At 42.2% G+C, this 21,100-nt stretch overlaps 1 protein-coding gene across 7 annotated transcripts in view; it reads right to left on the bottom strand.

The window, feature by feature from the left end:
- Positions 1-764: 764 nt before the first annotated feature.
- LOC143213272 (protein Wnt-7b) overlaps positions 765-21,100 on the bottom strand; it is a 93,409-nt gene continuing 73,073 nt past the window's right edge. For 2 of the 7 annotated variants that reach the window (XM_076432965.1, XM_076432961.1), the window contains exons 3-9: positions 6,182-6,296; positions 5,841-5,915; positions 5,598-5,685; positions 4,384-4,563; positions 3,986-4,301; positions 1,418-3,154; positions 765-901 (exon numbers count right to left, since the gene is read on the bottom strand). In XM_076432965.1, the coding sequence (XP_076289080.1) occupies positions 3,003-3,154; positions 3,986-4,301; positions 4,384-4,563; positions 5,598-5,685; positions 5,841-5,915; positions 6,182-6,296 (926 nt within the window). In that variant the 3' untranslated portion in view covers positions 765-901; positions 1,418-3,002. Of the gene's footprint in view, positions 902-1,417; positions 3,155-3,985; positions 4,302-4,383; positions 4,564-5,597; positions 5,686-5,840; positions 5,916-6,181; positions 6,297-6,414; positions 8,985-21,100 lie in introns of those variants that run through there. The other 5 variants (XM_076432968.1, XM_076432967.1, XM_076432964.1 and 2 more) reach the window with 5 other exon arrangements.

Raw genomic sequence — 21,100 nt, 5'->3', positions numbered from 1 at the left:
ATTAGGAACATTTGAAAAACTAATTGCCAGGCTACCCTGAATATGTCAGGCTGTTGTTAAAAATAAAGGCGGTTTTTTAATGAAAGAGCAATTTGAATAAAAATATGCATTCCTTGATAAAAAAAAATAAGTTTCTGAAAAAGTCAATCTTCCTTGGTTGTTCTAAAGGCATTCAGTTCTTCTTACAAACTTTTGGCCGGTAGTGTATAAGGTTGTAACAAATATTTGTGGTTGTCAGAAAGAACGCTGCATGTCACATGCTTTCACTTTTAAGATATTGCCGTTTAAAGTTTTAATCACTAATGCATTGACATAGGACAGCGGTTAAATTGCATTATTCTTTTGAGGCCTTCGAATTTGTTTTCTTGACTTTTTTCTGCACGATAGCTAGTCCCAATTGCACGGAATAATTCAAAACAGAGTCAATAATCTCATCTACCGCTCGATGTCATCCTCGTCCTCAAAACTTATCGGTAGAAATTCATTTCCTTTGTTGTCGCTGTGTCTGCTAGATGATGGTCGCATATGATCTTCCTCCACCCTCCGCGAAGCTGATCGAATTGGTCGATGCACTATCTGACTTCTGGCGACATGCGCTAAGAATATGCTTCGAGGGAGGACGACTGGAGTTCTGTGTGTTCCGCATTGGCACATATGATACAGCAGGACGTGATTTGCTGGTACTCGTATCATAGCGTGATGCGTCACTCGCTGTTCCACCGGGCCAGAGCGATTTTCGGCCAATGCATTTTCGGGTAATGCATTTTCGGGTGAAGGATTTCTGGGCGAAGGATTTCTGGGCGAAGGATTTCTGGGCAAAGGATTTCTGGGCGAAGGATTTCTGGGCGAAGGATTTTCGGGTAAAGGATTTTGCTCTGTCGGAACCATTTTATGCACCAATCTATAATCGAACAAAGCGAATTTTAATTTCAAAGAATCTTAATCGCGTGGGTGTTAACATCACACAGTGGCGGTTCAAGTCAAGTGGAGGCTACAAGCGGTAAAAATTTTAGAGCCCTCAAACTCAAGTTAGAAATAGAAGTTGCAAGAAAACTGTCATAAACTTATTAACAAAAAAAAAAAGGAATTTCATACCGAAAAAGTTTTAATTTTTTGTAAATAAATTGAATTCTTTTGCAAAAAAATGAATGCTGCGAAATTCGGGGCCCTATGGTGTCCCGAAGCCCCACGTGGCCGCTTAGTCCGCTTACCGTTAAACCTGCCACTGTTCTTATTAATAAACATGTTGCCTTATATTTCAGAGAGCATATGCTATACACTATACACTATAAATCCACAGTAACAAAAATGGAAGACACCTTATTCTTCTAAATTTGATTAATTGCTTTTAGGATAATATTTTCAAAAAACTACACTGCCAAACTATGCAAAAGTTATTACAAATGAGCAAACTTACCCTTATTCAAAGTGTTGGTGTTCTCACGACTTCTGCAGTCCAAATTCGAGTAATCCAGGTATTGGTATAGTTACGAATTCAACGTTCACAATTCGAGCACTCAAGCTTTTGGTGGACTAACGACTGAGCAGCCTACGAAGCGCACAGTTCCGTGTTCAAAATGAAAAATGGTGTCCTTCTAGCAATTTCGGGTTTTTGTACCCTTCGCACGGACCTTGGTTCGTCTACCTGGCGGTTTCCGCAGGAGTTTTCGTATTTTCTCAGCGATAGCCGCGCCACACAAAATAGTACATGAGTCAGCAGAGACCCCAATAATCTGCTTGTTTTCGGGACAGTGCAGCCCCCGGGGTCTAACTTCAAAATGTGCGGGGTTCGTCCGGCATTGTGACTGGCTCTTACAGTTCTCCGTAACGGTATTGGTCATCGGGAAAAGAAGAATAGAGGGGAAAAATGCAATTCTGTTTATTAGTCATCGAAGAAAGCAAATACACCGCTTGCGTTTATAAGTTACGGTCGCGTTCTTTAATAAATAATAATTTACGTACCCTACGAAACATAGAAAGCCTGTACGACAACACTGGGCTGTTGAAACAGCGATAACTATACGCGTACTTTGATACAGATTCATTCGACGGCGGAGGTATATATATACTTCATTAGCCCATTCGTCGTCCGAACGAACATTTTTACAGAGTTCCTTATCGCTTGTCAATTACGACGACGCCGCTGATTAGCCTATTACGCGTGGAACACGTTTCTTGTACGTTTATTCATCGTCGAACTACCAAGTTACAATTAAGTTATTCGTCGATACGATCGTTACGCGATCGACGCACTCGGGGGGTAGTTTACGAGCAACAAAGCTCTGAGTATTTTCGTGCACGGGGACGGTTTAGAAGGGTTTTGGGACCGAAGGGGTGGATACGGGATAATAAATCAGCCTCAGGAAACCCGAAAGAAGGAAACGAGAAAGTTATGTCGCTTAAACCTCTCGGGTTTGCGACTCTTGCTTTACGTAGAACGGGTACAAACACGTGTACTGTATAGATTAATGTAATAATACTTTCACCGAATATCTAATTTACCATTGAATTCTCCACACGATTATTTCAACTACAAACACTCTATCCTTAATTTCCTCGATTTCTACATTTGTCGAAATCCCAACATGGTAACTCAAGCTCTTCCGCTTCCTCAAAGTCGTCTTTCTTCAGCCACCGATTTCAAATTTCCACCAAGACGATACACGATCGCAAAATTCAGACATACGTTCACAGGCTACCGTCTAGAAGATTACGTGCTAGGAGTATCGTTCGCTACGTTAAATAACAAAAGATCATTTTACAAAACTCGCCAGGACCCGATCGGATCGCGATTAAGCATAGAATCAGCTCTCTATCAGCTATCGTTATCATGCGCGTTAACTTTACAGACATTTCGCGATTATTGGCCTCAGCTACGAAGCTGAACGATCCGGATCTGTTTCAGCGAGTTCGTCGACTCCGAGGGTACATTTTTCCTCGCATGTATTTACATCACTGTACGCCGAAACTGCAAACCTACATTGCGGAAACGTTTCTTTGATTTATTTGCACGTGTATTCTTCGGTGCGCTCGGTGCATGTCTCGCAATGCACTCGGCAGCACCAATGAAACTTGCATCTGCACTGCCACGTCCTGGTGAACTGGTGCGTGTTGTAGCCGCGGCCGCAACACATCAAGTCGCAGCCGTCTGTTCCTGAAAAGATTAAGCATTTTTATGTATGCATTTATGGGAAAAATGAGTAGGCGTAATTTAAAACAGTAAAAACATTAGAAGAATTTAAAAATACAGTTATATTCAACTGATTAAACATATCAAGAAAGAAAACGAATTTCTATGTCGCTTCAGATTGTTGCCATTTACGTAGATCATTTTTATTGTGCATAAAAGAGTAGACTACGTTATCAATTATATTAATTGATATTTTTTAACCGACTTCGAAAAAGGAGGAGGATACTCAATTCGATCTGTATGTTTTTCTTCTTTTTCGCTTTCTTTTCTATGTATGTTCACCGATTACTCCGAGATGGATTGGTCCCTTGATAAAAAGTGTGAAATAAAAAAATTTTATAAAAAAAAATTAAACCGACATCGAAAAAACGCACTAAAAAGTATAAAATAATTTCCATTTAATTTATGTGAATACACATTAACTTAAATACAATACAATCTTTTCGAAGGCGGCGCAAAATTGAAAATTTTCGACATTACGAAAATCCTTGAATTCTTCTACATCCTTTCACATATTAATATATCTTCTCTTCCCACCTACTGATTTCCAAGTCCACCATATTCCAATGAAATCATAATCAGCAACATCTGTCATTTGGAAAATTTTCAATTTTGCACCGCCTCCGAAAAGATTGTATTGTATTTAAGTTCGTATGTATTCACATAAATTAAATGGAAATTATTTTATAATTTTTAGTGCGCTTTTTCGAAGTCGGTTTAATTTTTTTTATGCGATACATTCAGTTAGAAAGCTGTAATTGCAGCTGGCGTTCTGTTCGATTTGATTCGTTGTACCTTTGCTAGTCCGGTTGCAATATCTGCCCTGCGTTCCCAGGCTGCCATGAGCCAAATCCGGCTCGCAGTAATTAGGGGAAGACTGCAGAAAAACCAGCTCGCTTCTCTTTGGAATTCTTTTCTGTCCTATGGCCGGTCCGCCACTAGATTTCGTCCGTTTCAACACCAAGTGCGGCCGCCTCGGTTTAACTGCTTTCTTTGGGGGTTGCCGATCGTGACGAGACTTTCCAATGTCGTTCGGTTTCCCTTGGGTTTTCGCGTCGTTCCCCAAAATCGGCGGCATTTCCGATGACGTTGAATACAGCGTGTCTAAACTCTGCGTCGGAGAAAATTCCGGAAACGTATCTCATAAAATAATCACGGAACAGAGTACATTATCGGAAACTGTTGAGAATTACCTGTATCGTAGGGGGTGGTGGCGGAGTAATTGCCACCACGGGCTTGGCTCTGTAATACTTTTTCATAAGAGCATCGCCGATCTGGCGAAAACTAGGCAATGTTCGCCAGCAGGTTCTCACGGTGCAAGAGCCGGACACGCCATGGCATTTGCATTCCGTTTGCAGGAGGGCTTTAACTATCTGCAAAGAAACAATACTCGTGTTAACCGCAAGAAAATCGTATCGCGTGCACCGCGCGCTGTGTAATTTTGACTAATTTCGCATTTCAGATTATACGAAACAGCTTCGAGCAGCATTAGCAGATGAACGGGTGATTATTGTGTTCGCACACGGGCCCCGTTTCGAGGGTATACGATCGGTGTTTTACAGTTTTTCGAAACGATGAAAGTAATCGTACTTTTGATCGTTACCGCCAAGAACGGGAACTTTCGCACATCATTTTCGAAAATCGTTGCTCGGTACCGTGATCCTCCGCACGAGAGAGATCGATCCATCGTGTAAAAAGCGACGCGGAGATACTAACTACGTTCTTTGTATTCATTGTGTATCGATCGGGGCACAGTTAAAAACTGGTTTATATTTCAACATATCGACACAAAGAAACAAACAGGGAGAGAAAGAAGGAGGCTGAGGCGGGTTGAAAAAAATCGGCCGGTCATAAAATATGCGGTACGGCGGCGAGCCGATCGACGTTAAGAATAAATCGTAAGCCCTGCACACGTCTATAACCGCGGCAGATCGCACGTACATACATACGTTTCTGTGGAGGAGAGTGAACGATATATGCGCGTATTTTATTGCCCACTCGATAATAAAGCCCATCGGAGAAGACGAGAAAGCTCGATGAACTTCTTCCCAATTAAGACGTCACTAAAATTACTAACGGCAGTTTCTTTACCGATAGCTTGGCTATTATTATAGAATATTTGTGACTCAGAGTTGTATAGCAATCGTAGCTTTGTATACCTTTCGAGGGTTAAGGAAATTACGCAGGGGCCTGTTACCTGCGGCTCTTTACTTCGCAGGTACGGGTGACCCTAAACAAGGGTACAAGCAGAGAGAGAGAGCAGAGAGAGAGAGAGAGAGAGAGAGAGAGAGAGAGGGAGAGAGCGTTAAAAGTTCGGAAACCTCGGGATTGGATTTCCAGTTCCTTTTTTGTCCATCGTGAATGATGAATAGGCCATGAGTTATGAATAATAACAGGCGTTACTCACCTTCCTCCCAGCTTTATTATTATGAAGGTTCATCAGGCTTCTCGCGTCGCCTTCGACCTCCCTCGCGTCCAGAAACCTACGCGCGAACCTAACATTAAATTGTAATATTAAAATCCATGCGTGTATAACATCTGTCGTGACGTACAACGCGTCATGGAGGTTTTACACGCACGTGGCACACGTGCGAAGGTAACCGCGCGCGACGACGAATTCATTTAGGATCGGGTTAATTCATTATCTTACCTCATCCCGTAGGTGACGTCCGCGCTGCAGCCACCCCATTCCCAACCATTCGGTGGCAGCTCCTTTCTCGTTCTGCTGGAAAATTAATAAATAAATTCATCATCTCGATTGTAATTAAGTATCAGCTTTTCCTAGAAGGTTCTGGATGTGCATGCTTGACTTTCAGATTTTATTGACCAAATTACTTTGATATTGTTCAATTTTCTGGAGTTGTAATGACACAAGGGGTGAATCCAATGGTAGCGGGAACTAGAACGACCTTCACAGTCGTGTCTAGGTGTACGAAGTAGGAAGATCTTGACCGGAGCGAATAAAATAGAAAGGCGAATAGAATAGTTTACCTTACGGTAGGCTCGCAACCGCAGGCCGTAATGTTGCCCCTGCTGCAAGCTGCGGTCACAGCGTACGTTACACCCGCTGAACTTATTGCGTACGTGAAAGCTGCTTCCCTGCTTCCTGAAATAGATCAGGGAGAAATTTCCTGTTAGTTCTAGCTTCGGAGCAGGTCTGTCCAGTTTGTGCGGTAGGTAGGAAACGTGTACAGGGATTTCATGCTATGAGAAACGTGGTTTACCTCCAAGGACAACGCTGTTACCATTATCAACTAGGAGTCGTCGGGTTTCGCTCCACAATAACAATAATTGCGTTATGTGGCTTTGCATACCTCCCCCATTACATATCCCAGTACATTAAAAATCGATACAAACTGTTTGCATTAAGTGCAAAACGCAGGAACCAAATAGAAATATAATTCTTTCGTTTTTTTCGATGTTCCAGCAGAATATCCGAAAGAAGGTCTCCTAAAATGTATACATAGCGAATTCTACGTGGTTCTTCGATTTCGCATTTTGGTTCGGCCGGTGCACACGCAAAACGGATTTAATCCACGAGCCGATCAGCATCATTCCGCCGACAAGCATGATCCATCAACGGTGCAAGCCCACACTGTCCCCCGGCGTTTCCGTCACACTAATTTACAGCCATCCGACACACGCAGGACCGCGTAAAGCGCGAGCACAATTAATTACCGGCGCGCAGCTCTTTCAGCTCGTTTGCCATGCTGAAATGAGTTACCGCGCGCGTTCCTTTCTTCTCTCGGTCCCGTAGTGCGTAGACGCTGACTATACATGGTTTTTTTTCTTCCTTTCTCTTTCCCGCAACGGCAACGGTCGTCGTTCCCCGACACCTACGCGATACTGTCCCATGTCCGAGTTGATTCGCGTTCCCTTGGCAGCCATCAACCTCGGCAGCCGGCTTTAATTCGAACGTCAGGATCGCCTCTCACACCGACGCCTAATTATCAAGCGCAATAAAGCCGGAGAACACCCCCACCCCTTTCGAGCCGGCCCTGGAGGCGCGATTACACGCTTTGACAGTGCAATTTTCACGGTCGATCGGATCTTATCTCGTAGTCAGAAAGATTGTCGCTATTTTTGATCCCGTTCGGAACACGGTGGTTCTGAAACTTCGGAGCTCAAGACCTTTAAACACCTTGCCGTAACACTTTCTTTACAGTTACAGCGATTAAATCGTCTTTCTTTTTTGAATATTGATTATAACCGAATCAAAATTTTATTTCATCTGGAAGGAAAGGCGTATCATTCATGTTTGTTAAAATCTTCGTCACGAGTCTGACTCGTTAAAACACGGCAAGGAGTGAACTACTGTGCAGAGATCGTGTGTTAAATCTAACTGCGAACTATACTAATGTATTATGTTAGAAGAAGTCTAATAAATGACGCTATAAACTATACTATTATGAATAACGTAGTGGACGAGGCTCGCGAAGGGAATTAGTTAGAGCTAGCAGCCTAGTCCTCTTGTTCCTCCGCTATTCAAAATTTGTAACTGCTCGGTAATTTACAATCTCTATACAATACGTTGCTGGCAAGAAAGAAAATTGATCTTACTAATATAACTGGAAACATACAAGCAATATTGAAATTTTAACATTGAACTTTAATTGAAAGTACAGTGGCTTTCTAACAGATTATTTCAAGCTGAAGCAGTCAGAACGCAGATTTCACAGTCTAAACTTTGTCTTGACGAAATAAATAAATGTCACGACCCCGGTGTCTATAAATCATTTTTCTCGAAACGTTCATTTGCGCAAAGATCCGCGAACTCTACTGGCAGCTTCGATTATCCCTTGGACTCGACTCGGCATGACGCGGGACGAATAATAATCGTCCGGGGACTGACAGTTCTATGAATTTTTCTCGGGTACTTAATATTTCAAAGCGACACGGTTCTACCATTAAGAACGGCAGAGATTGCGAGTCGCGCGACTGTTGGTGTCGATGTTGTTGAGCAAAGATTCGCCGTTTAAGTACATCGCCGAGGCTATCGCAACGTTCGGAATCGCTTGTTGCGACAGGGCAATAAAATTGTTGGCAAAAACGAGGCTCGACGCGAGAGGTGGGAACGATTATATGCCGCGAAATTTCGAAACGGAGCGTGGACGTCTCGCGGATGATATTCGCGCGTCTTCTTCCCCGATTCACACGATTTTGCATGGTTTTGCACGGCCGGTGAAGAGCGAATCGGCTGATGAGGAGCACCGGGGATTGAAAAGATCCGGTGAACTGTAATTACAGCGGATCTTCCTACACACGGTTGCACGATAATACTACCTGAGCCGATGTTTGTTATGCCCACGGTTATAATTCATAGTGACCGACGCGCGCCTTCTCGTCTGACGTGCATATTGTGAAAGTAAATACACATACCTCTGTATACACGGCCACGAGCACTTTCGCGAGTCATTCGGTGCCATTTTTGCCATTAGTCGCGATCGCCATCGATCCACTCGTATTGGATATGAATGTTCCATTTTTAATGGCAACGTTAAAAAGAGTTATCAAAGTCAGCTCCGTTGTAATCAACATATCTCGTCGACATTAGTCTCTCAATCGAATTACTTCTGAGAAGTGTTGTACATTTAATACGTTCGATGTTTGCAAATTAGAAATTAAAGTTAATACAGAAAGCGATTATCGTATACGGTTTCAAGTAAATTAAATGAAAGGTACAATTGCAATTTAGGTAACGAAATTTGTTCGGTAGGAAGAAACGCGAGACTGGATTGAATACAAGCCATGTCAACGACGCCCGAAAAAATGTATAATACATCCTGCATCAACGTGAGAACACTAATCGGAATGGCATGAATAATTCATGTTTAATAATAATATAGAAAAGTACGCTCGATGATAGGCGCATCCACTTTACATGCATTCGAAAAGTGCCGCTTTCGTCTTCACACATCAATTTTGTTCACGGGCCCCGGCGTATTTCATTAAAATTCTTATCGCCGAAAAGATTAAATCACATCTCCATCGTTTTGTTTCACTTCGGTGATTTGTAGGACGTCATGAAGCAATTTTATAGTAATTTAAACCGTGACTGCGGCCAATCTTTATTGTCGCCGAATATGGCGTTTATTTTCAGAAAGATCATACATCAGCTTATAACTTTTCCTTTAATTTGCAGTTTGATTCTAATTTAATCCTAACTATTATTCATAAAAATCTCTGTCTATTATTGAAATTACGCGCAGTATCACGAATGTGTACTACCATCGCATGTATACATATAAATTAATGAATCTCCAATTTGATGGATACCAGGTTTAAAAAATGAAGATGAGGGTACTATCGATTAATTGGCTCTAACAATTGACATTGCACATATAGCTTTCAATGAGAGTACAACAAGTCGGGAAACAGTGGCATATCATACAAGAATATGACACCGATGATGATACAGTAGCCGAAAGATGAACGATTTCGAAAACCCTGATCCGCGAGGGGTTAACGGATAGGAACGAATAGAGAGAATTCATCTGCAGCCCTTCGTGTCGCCATGGGTTATAGCTAGCTAACTTCCTAGTTCCATATTCTGACTTTTCCCATAGTTTTAAAAAACAAGCTAGAACATTGACAGTTAATTATATTTTCGAAGAGGCAGAGTTCAAGGATATTAAATTTTCCAGATCTTTCTACCATTCTGGGTCTAAACCTTGGTTTGCTCATCTCAGGCTTTCTAGAGAATTCACCTGTTGGGTTAACAGACTTCGATCTGGACATTATCAGCTGAAAGCTTCCCTTTTTAAGATTAAACTTGCTGATGACACACAAGCTGCCAATGTGGTACAGGATCATCATCATGTGTTTGGCAATGCCCGACCTACGATAGTAATGGAGAAGCTTTGATTCATAAACTTCTCAACAAGGGTTATTTTCCACCCTATACAATAGATGCCTTTTTGTGCGGACCCTCTCTTTGCCCCTTACTTTATTTACATAAATTTCTTAAAGCTCATTGTTTATACCTTTAGAGTTGTATTCGAAAATGTATGTGAATATTGTCAACCTTAGATTCTAAGATACCTTTGTATTGTATGCACAGATATGTGCATGCTGCTAATAATCCCATGTGGGTTTTTATAGCTTAATAAAAACAAAAAAAAAACGGATAGGAACCCGAGGAAAGTCGTCATTGCTCGCAGGCCGTCCCAATTAAATCATTCTGTCGCTCTCGGTTTTACCCGGTCGCGCGAGAATGACGTGCGAACGTAACAAGATACGTCAGGAACTCTTAGATAAAGTGCATCGCGTGCAGCTGCCTACACGCGTGGAACGCGATGCGGCTGCAGAGAGCAGCCGTGGTCTTATTGTCGGTGGTGGCCGCGGATGCATCATCCTCGTCGCGCGATGGAGTATAGAGCATAGAAGAGTGCAGAGAGAGAGTATAGAGCCACAGCGAGAGCACGAAGGAAAGGGAAGGAAAAGGGGATCGCGTTCACGCCCGTTATCACGCCGGGCGCCATGATCGCTCGGGCATCTCGTGGTCACGGGTTATAACGCGGCCGAGATCGGTATCTCGCCGCGATCGGCTCGCTGATTTATAAGACGCCAGCGGAGAGATCGGTATCTGCCGCTCGTTCCCGCGTGTCCCGATGCGTCCAATTTATGTAGCACGCGACATCCTCGCCGAGTCGAAAACAATCGAGCTCTCTCAGCCGCCATCGCTTACCGTTTAACATGGAATACGCGATCTACTCTCATCCTCCTCCGATGCCTAACATTCGCTAATAGGGAGCCATCGCGCAGTGGTTCGCAACGACACACAGTGTGATCACCCATACAGGTGGACAACAATTCTGTGGTTGTAAGGAAAAACGCCGCATGTCACGATTTCAAAAAATTTAAGTTCAAAAAGTGTCTTCAAAAGACTATTAAAAGTGACTAATGTGCGTATGGTATTATAAAAATAACGAAATTAGATTTATTTGTATTTTGTGCGATTTTTACTATAACATATACTGGAGTCAGAAAATGTATACAATCAATTCCCATGAAAACAATAATCTCAATAATCGTAAAATAAAAAAACTAAAATGGGTCATTTGACCCTTCATGGTAGGTTTAGAGTTAATTGAGCTTTATAGTATAGGATTTACGTATTTACCACAGAGTTGTGCAGAATTACAATTGAATTCTTCCAGGAATTATAATTACAAAGTAATTGAATCACATTGTAATTCAGTCATATTGTAATATATAGTTCAGATTTTCATTCAATTAAATTACAATGCAATTCATAATCACAATTGGAGTACAATTATAAAATACTTTGTAATTAAATTACAATGTAATTCGTAATTGTAATTGGAGTACAATTATAAAGCAGCGTTACGTATTATGAAGGAGGACGAGAAATAGAAACTACGCCGCATAGACAGCAAATAAGTATATGAAAGAGAAACATAAAAATATATATCGCATTTCTTCAAAGTTCTGGGCTATAATTTGGGGAGCTGCATTTGAATTATATTGTATTTCAATTACACATCTGATTAAAATACTTAGTAATTGAATTAATTGAAAGGTTTGATTTATGTAATTCAGTTACGGGACGTAGTTGAATTACTATATAATTGAAATACAATGTAATTCAATTGTGTCATTGAATTACAGTGTAATTGAATTAGCACAACTCTGATTTACCAGAAAAAAGTGATGACAACAAATTCGAAAGGCTCCGAAAATAATGTAATTTAACCAATGTCCTATGTCAAAGAATTAACAATCAAAACTTTAAACGGGAATATCTCGAAAGTGAAAGTGTGCGACATGCGGCGTTCTTCCTTACAACTACAGAATTTTGGTGACCTCCGCTGCATTGTTTCGTCTTTATTGTAGGCCATATTGGAAAACATTCAGAACGAGGGAAAGCCCTTTTTATGACGTATAGCCCCCTATAACCCAGGCCATTATACCTGCCCAACATTAAACGTACCGTAATTCTCTTTTATGAGATAGCGGTGCCCCAATTTTGTGTATTATTACAGAGGTCGGTAAGAAGCGTTTCTTTTAGCCGATTTTCGAGGACCGTTTCGAGAACGAAACGAGCACTTCTTGCCGACCTCTGCATCATAAAGGACGCTATGTTTAAAAGTTTACTTATTCATAATTTCCTAGATGAATTATTACAGAAGCAAATGGTGTGTACATAATTTTCGCGATTCAATCGGCATTTCCCCATATTGTTGCGCAATACTAATCTTAAATTATTGTCGTCTTCCAATGATGTTTGTCGCTGGCGTTTACGTAAGATATTACTCGAACGCTCCCACGGAAATGGATTTTTCTGTAGAAATTTATGAAAAAAGATATTTAAGGATTTTATTTATGAAGCTCTTAACGATTGACACTTTCGACTTTCACGTGTAATTCACTGTAATAAAACGTAGACTTTCACCGGTGTGGATTTGGCTGCAATTTTCCTGTACCGTGTGCTGTGTCAATGGCAAATTTAATATTCTGCTTAAATCTGACTTAAATGTAATTCTGCGTAGCTGTTCAGTAAAATTCTAGTGAAACGTAGCATCATAACAAGATTTCTATTCTTTTATTCGCGTTTAACCATTTTCATGAAATCATTTTTACGAGTTCAATAATCGCGAAGTTAAAAATCCGAGGCCGTTCATTCGACCGGCGATGGGGGTAGGTTTTGTTACCGAAATTGTCCGTTTACTCTAATAGCACTAGCCGTGTCCGAGGGTTTGTTCGCACTGTTTTCACAGTGGGTCGAGAATAGCCGTAAAAAACTTTCGCTGATCACTTTGTGAATGAGTTTTCGAGGGCAATAAGTTTCCCCAGGTAATTTACCGAGACAATAACACAGTTCCCAGAGGCCGACGCGACGCGACGCGGCGTGGCGGTGGTAATTCGTCCTTGCCAATAAAACCATTTTTAGCATTCTCGGCGGGTGCATCGTCGCCGACTTTGCGAAGGGTCTGGCAAGCGTGGCTTTGATTTATCGGGCAACAGGTCGTTTTCCCGTGAGCCGACGGCCGATTGTATGCGCGAGGTTGCGGAGGACAGTTGGCCGAGCACATCGGTCAAAAGGTTGATGAATTTATGCTGAGTGTTTATGTCAGGAGATGGCAGCGCGTACATCTATTTAGTGTCGGAAGACGGTAACGGGGAAATTTATCGTTTCGTCGGCGTGTGTACGCGGCACCGCCAGCCTCTCAATGGGTGGAGGAAAGAGAGGTGGCCTTTCCATAAATTCATTTCAACTGTAAATTCTGAACCAACCAAATGAGCACCGCTCCCATATTAGGACACGACTCACCGTGATACCGAAGACCTCAATCTATTTGTTACAGCAAGCGATCTCGTCCGCCAACCTCCGAACATTCGAGTACCGTGTCTCTTCTTGTCTTCCTTTGCTCTCGCATTTCTGTACCTAGCTTTTCCCGAAAGAAGCATCGAAAGCGAAATATTTTCGGGTTATTTATGTTCGCGACTAGTTTTTCTACTGTTCTAAGTTTTAAAAAGCAACAAACTCGACGACACCACCGAAAAAGGAAAGGTTCGATCCGCGTTCGCAATCAATAGGAAGACAGGCACATCTAATTTATATCATCGAGTTTTAAGTGAGTGGCGTAATGGGCCAATGAAATTTATAAGTGGCAACATCCTGCGCGTGGGCGATTGTTTACGATGATTGCCGACTACTATCTCAAATTTAATAATGACGGCTTCGTCGGTCCTCGGGACAGTTCGACGTGTGTGCTAATAAAGGAACGTTTACCGCAACTTCTTGAAATTCCACGCCAACTGTGAATCACCACATATTTTCGATTTGTTAATGTCACCAACATTTTCTACAATTGTTCCTCAACGTTCCACAAGCTGGTGCAATCCCTTCCTGCAAACATTGTGTTGTTTCTTCAAAGAGGGTGTAAAGGTCTCTAGAAATCTTGCAATCCTTTAATTCTATTAAAAAATGTAGAAATCGTTATATGATAAAACTGAACTAGAATACTTCGTCTCTGTTTTGTATAGCGAGAGACTTCAATGCGTGGTAGTAGGCATCGCTGGCTCCAGCTGTCAGCGATCAACTCGTATTCTTTCGTCGTCATCGAATTAATCGGCACTAGTTAACAGAGAAGTGGTTCCATTGTTCTTTATGACAATGCCAGCCATATCTCAGGTGTTTGGAATCGTTACTCCCACTGTCTGCCACTCTTTTTTCTCTCACTTAACTTTCTGATGGATATAATTCTCCTGATCTACGATCCAGAATGAATCTCTCCTTTCCATTCCTCTATTGCGAATCAAAAATCATTTTTCAACTTTCCGGATCACGACCACGCTCGAAACGGTAATAGTCATCGCGAACGTTCTCTCCTCCAAAGCATAACACTTGAAATCGCTGTATCCTGAGACTGTTAACGCATGACTTATGGCCTTACATCCAACGGAGATTTTTCTCGAGTTTGGCTTGTACATAACGTCGGACGCGATTGTTACATTCAGGTACGTGGAAAATCTTGTTATCACCGAAATGACTCTACGCTTCGATACTTTAGCGTTACAAGCTGTTGGCAAATGGATCGGACTTTCACGCGTCCGGGATTCATAGTCGTGGCGGCCATAACGCGCAGTTATGCCGGCTTAGAAATGATTTACGCCGCTGCAAAAGCGATACTTCATTATTCGATGCGTTACATGGAATTGTGCTCGACATTTCTCAGAATATATTATCCGTGTACGGTTGTATCCAGTCGGACGGAATCGACTCTCACGATTAGTCATTGCTGGGCTCCGGATTGTATGTGTTTACTACAAAAGAGAGTAGGTGCAATTGAAAATTTAAAATTTCTACACGCAGGGGTTCGCTAGGTACTAGATAGTAGAACGAGCAAGAGGAACAATATTTAACGGAGTGTAAGAATAATAACGTTGAACGTGTCGGGACGAAACTCGTTCCTCGGACCGTTGAAACCAGTTGTGGGCCGTTTAATTCCTTAAACGTCGGGACGTTCCGTAGCCCGATCGACGAGAATTCGGCGCGATTAAGCCCGCGGAACTGCTCGCACGCTAATTAGCTGTCGGCTAATTAGCGAGGCGCGATATACGAGCGATCCGGGACGCCCGCAGCGGTAAAACTGGAACGATACGGTCCTGACAAGCGCTAAATCTCGGCGTTGTCTTCCCGTGTCCTTCCACCGACGAGCCCCGACGTTGATAGCAGTATTTCAAAACGGTGATGCGTCACTCCTCCACCTACAACAACATTGTCCGTGGCCGGCGTGCGGATGATACTCCTCGCTTGCGGGACGTTATTATTATGCTTTCGCGATTTTATGCCTCGCGAGCGATCTTATTAAAGGTAACGAGCACGATCGTATCGCGGCCCGCAATAAAATACCATCGGGGCCCTTTGCGAACGATTCCCTTCGCCTTGGGGCGAGAAAAAGGGAAAGGGATTTCTAGCTTGCTCGGTGCATCTTGCATCTCGCGTTGGACGTTCTCGAGATGCAATCCGGGTGATTCGAAAAAGCTCGATGGATATCGTAAGTCTTATGAATGATTAACTTGGAAGATCAGAAAATTCAATTTCCACCCTGATACAATCAAGAAGCTTTCGTTGACAGAACATGTTGAATATAATGGGGCCTATCTTGATCGATAAGTCGGGTTTATTTAATATTACTTATAAAATCATAGTCTTATGAATGATGAACGTGGACGATCAGAAAATTCAATTTCCACCCTGATAAAATCGAGAAACTTTCATTGACAGAACATGTTGAATATAAATGGGGCCTCTCTCTCGCTATCTTGATCGATATATTGGATTTATTTAAAGTCACTCATAAAATCGTAGTCTTATGAATGATTAACGTGAACGATCAGAAAATTCAATTTCCACCCTGATACAATCAAGACTCTTTCGTTGACAGAATATGTTGACTATAATCATATAATGGGGCCTCTATCTTGGTTGATATATTGGATTTATTTAGTTACTCACAAAATCATAGTCTTATGAATAATGAACGCGAACGATCAGAAAAGTCAATTTCCACCCTGATACAATGAAGAAACTTTCGTTGATAGAATAGTGCCAACTTGATCAATAAGTTGGGTTTGTATAACGTTACTTATAAAATCATTCCATACACAACAACTTGGCAGAGACGTAATTTCAAACACCAAAGTTTGACCATACTTAAGATGTAGAATGTGGTTCACTGTCCGCGAAAAGTGATTTCTATCGACCGCCGCAATCCCGGCCGAAAGGCAATTGATCTCCGAGTCCCCGGGCCCGAGACGCTCGCAGTTATTCATATGTAAATGCGCGGTGTCTTACAGCATCGTTGAACCGCGGATTAATGGACCAGTTTAATTCACAAGTATCCGGCAGCAGGTCGTTAAGTGCGATGCATATTAATAGCCCGCCGCCTCGATACGCGATAATGCTCGGCGCAAACAGAAACACGAATCGGAGTAATAAACGCGGGGAAAAATGAGGGACGAACGCCGCACTCTGCCGCGCATAAAGCGACACAGGTATACGATCGCGGAACCCATACAGTAATATCAATGATGACGCGGTGTTGCGCACCTCGGGTCGTTTGTCTCACGACGAACACGCGTTCGTATCGATGGAACGTGAATATATGCCTGTTGTCTTTTTAGCCGGACGTTCAGCGCCATCGGACACGCGTTTTCATCATTGAGTAATGATAGTTATCTAGGGGATAATGCGATTACGCGATAGCATCTCACGACGAAGAACAAAGGCGAACCAAAGAGTAATCAAGCCGGATCGAATGCTGGCGATACTCTTTATGTATGTACACGCGCGACCAAAAGTCTCACGACAGCCCCAATATTTATTCCAAATTTACTAATTTTTAGGGTAAGTTGATGCTATAGGACAAGAACAGGTGTGGGAGAGAGCCAAAGCTATGTGAGCACGGGAGTAATGCGAGTAGCGGGTCACAGTGCTCACCATTCGTTGACCCAGTAGGAGGTGGACCGGGTTTCAATTTTGAGTCCTGGACTGTTTTACTATCTGGACACTGTGTATACACAATGGCTCGATATTTGAGGTGTGTTGGTTACCAGACGTGCATAGCTGTTGTCCAATCGTTTTGGTTTTTTTAGCAGCGAGGTAAATATTCTTGTTGACTTTTCAACCCGTCCGGAGATATTCCGGAAATTGTTTATACGGTCGATTTACGATATTTCGAATTTTCCTGAAAAGTACAGAATGTGGGAAACGCCGAGGCTCCGATAGTTTCGCGTGGAGGAACACGTCGCGTAAATACGGTCAAGTTCGCGAAGGGTTAAAGTGGAGGTGGCGTTTTCTACGGGCACTGTCGTGTTATCGTGGAATAAAGATGGCACGGAGGCAGACACAAATCAGCGGCGGATACCTTAAGTTGGTTGGTCTGGAGGCTGGCTGGCGATTCAATGGGATCTGCCGTCGATTGAACCGCGTGGGTGCCGGTCGAATGATCTGCGACAAACGTCGCGAGCCATTAAAGGGCTCTCGTTCCGGATGCCGAAGGCGCGAATGAACTCTGAACCTCCCGTGGCAAATGGAGGCGAGGAAGAAACAAGGGGAGGGAGAGGAAGAGAGAAAGAGAGAGAGAGCGAGGAGACTGGTACAAGCCATTGCGGGAGGTGATGCCAGGTGTTGGCTCGCGCAGATAAATTTTTCTCACGGCAAAATAAAGATCTTGTCGGACACGGGAGAGTACAAGACAGAAACATTGGTGCGTGGTGGCAGGACATGCCTGTTCACCAAGATAACCTCGGGTTTCAACGACCATTTCTCTCCTTCTCCGTTCACCACGCGTTCTATCTAAGCTTCTCTCGCTTTTTTCGGCACCCACACGCGCGACTCGACCCTAAAGATCGCCGGGGCTCACCGAAAATTCGTTGTCTTCGCGACTTCCTGCTCGAAGAAGATCTACAGATAGCCTGGATGCATTATTCTTGCCGCATAAAATTTGATTGCGATCTAATTTATCCGGTGGCTACGACGAAAAACCCTCGACCAATTGTCTACGATACCCAATTGTCTGCTGAATGTGAACGTTTCCTTTCTTTTTCAGTTACCTTCATTTCTTTTCGTATCTTTTAAACAAATAAGAATTATTTCATTACATTAACTAGCGAAAAAATTGTGTACATTGTCAGCAAAACAAGGATGAGAGAAAGCCAACGAACCCTCATCGGTGCTCACTAAAGATTTGCACGAACCTACTTAACGAAGAGAAAGCAACGAAAAGTTAGCGGTTTACAGTACAAATGTCTCATTCCAACCATTTTTTCATAAACATATAATTGCTAATACGATAAAAAATGACTAATTTACTTCATCAGCCGCGTTACACGAGGTATTGAATTTTTCCCATTGCACAACGATGGGAACGAGACTTCAGTGCTCGGTTAGCCGAGTATTAATTCTCATAATTGCTACACGTTGCATATGCATTCGATTCCGCGATTTCTATGTCAACGACGTTTGCTCGCGTCCGTGTTTCCGACGCCTGCAACTTTCATCGGCAGTAAAGTATCCTCGAGAGCCGCGCTCGCCGCGCTCGCCGCGTAAAAACGGTAAAACGGCCGTGCGTCGGAAAAATTGACGACGGTGTTTTAGGTGTTCCGGAGCCGTTTCATTGGGTGGTGACATTTCGCCTGGTGGACGTGATGCAACGGAAAATGCGAGCCGATTACGCGAAGCTCTAGCCACGCGTGGCCGTTTGCAACTTTATTCCGAGCCGTTCGCGAGTACCCGCGGACGATAATAAATTTACGTCCGGCCGCGGCACCCACACATGCTGGATTCGGCCTCAAGACAAGCCACTCAACTCGCCTTGCAAGAATCAGTTTCAATTCATGGCTGTCCACGATCTCGCTTACAAAGTATCTGTTACAGAACCCCCGCCCTCCGAGGACCAAATTATTCTTGGCTTTTTCGACGACCCCCTCCTCGTTATGGAGTGAGAAACTGATGTTGATTTCTTCTTTAGACATTGTACAAAAATTTGAACGACACTATGCAGCTTAGAAAACTGTTCTCCACATTCGAACTCTTTATAAGTACTTGGAAAAACAGAAAAATAGCACTCCTAAGTATACTCAAACCTATGCCAGACAGTTTCGAACCTTTTACAAGTACTTTGGTAAACGGAAATAATACTTGCAAGTATATTCGAATCTTGGTCGAACAGATTCGAAACTTTTATGAATATCGTACCGGAAATTCTCTGATTTTTCTAATCATTATTTTTTTACCTTTAGAATCAATTACGTTGTCCTCTAATGCATAATTTAATTCAACATGTATAACTATAATTTCATAATCTATCATAAAAAATTCTTCTTTTAATTATCTTATTAAATTGAAACTAATACACCGATGTCCTTAAATCTTTTTAATATGTCCACAGCTTTAAATTGTACGTTTCTATTTTTGTCATAAATGCATAAAATCCGCAGTCTACTTATAAGTATCTTTTCGAAACTTGTATGTACTCATTCCGAGGTTCGATATCAGTTTGTATAAAGTGAGTACTTTTCAAATATAATCATTGAAATATTATTGCTTTTAAGTAGTAATCGAAACCCATGAAATGAAACTTAGTTATTGAAATTGACTCGAATTCGTGAGTACATATTGAACTTGGTCCCATCCCTACTCTTATCTCTAAACTGTCTACCAATTTTATTTCCACACCCTTGCAGTTAGGGCGCACTTCTTGTTCAATGAATTTGATCTTTTCATTTAAGTAGCGACAGGAAACACTCTCTTGCAAAAATCTTGAATACCTTGGTTAATTTTTCTGGCACACAGCGAAAGCGCAAGAGCATCGTTCGGGAGATAAATATTGAAGGAATGCGTAAGGGTTTTCATAAATCGTTAGCGAAGTATGAAAGGAGAAAGAAGAAACGCATCGGCCGCGAGAGAGATTCCCCGACGATTGAGTGCAAAAGACGCGTGAAATTTGCAAACGGCCGACGCAATTTCGTTCAGAGGTGCAATCCGTTTTGTAACCGATCGGACGACTATTCGCTTTACGATTTAATGAGAGGAAGGAGGCGGCCTTAACGAGCCATATGTATGCGAATGGTTAAAACACATAGTCCGGCAACAATTTATCGCGTATTTATTTAAAATCAGCACATAGTTGCATACATATTGCTCCTTAGGCCAACCATTTTGTCCCGTTAATTGTTCGACAACCGACGAAGTTTATCTCAAACACATTTCGACGGTTTTTATCCAATATTTTACCTACGATTTGCATTCGCCGGATAGTATTTATGCGTTCCGCGATATTCGTTTGATAACCATTTACACGTATCGTATTTTCTGATATAATATTATCTTTTTAGCGGATTAAAATGTTCTTTTTGTATACTAATGACATAAATAAGCATCTAATGGTTAAGGGTTGAAGGCAATGCGCTTTTCATGTCGAATCATCTGATTATCCGTTTAGAATGCATTACGGTAATCGCGTGTTCTCTCTTTTTTTGCCAATCGCGATGGATTTTTTTATATCGATTCCGTAAAAGGGCACTTTACACTATCTTGACGATTTATATACGTATCAGAACATATGTGAACGGCTCACATTACGCTGACATTTCACAAAGGTCATTATACAGATGTCAACACGATGTTATCTATTCAAATGCACGCCTTCTCACTGTTACAACACTCGAATGCTCTTTAATGAGGCGAAGTAGCATACTGAAGTAGTGTTCTTATTGAAGCCATTGTCACTTAACCCTTATGTCAAGATAACTGTGCCATTTAGGTACTGTAACTGTACCATGGAAGTCGAGCCGTGGAAGTACATTACCATCGAAGTTAAACTTAAATGTCGAACTTTGAAATTTATATTTTGGCAAGTACGTATTAGGTCGTTCGGA

The sequence above is a fragment of the Lasioglossum baleicum genome, chromosome 11, assembly GCF_051020765.1.
Source record: "Lasioglossum baleicum chromosome 11, iyLasBale1, whole genome shotgun sequence".
In the NCBI taxonomy this organism is placed as follows: Eukaryota; Metazoa; Arthropoda; class Insecta; order Hymenoptera; family Halictidae; genus Lasioglossum; species Lasioglossum baleicum.
This window is presented reverse-complemented; position numbering and strand designations above follow the sequence as displayed.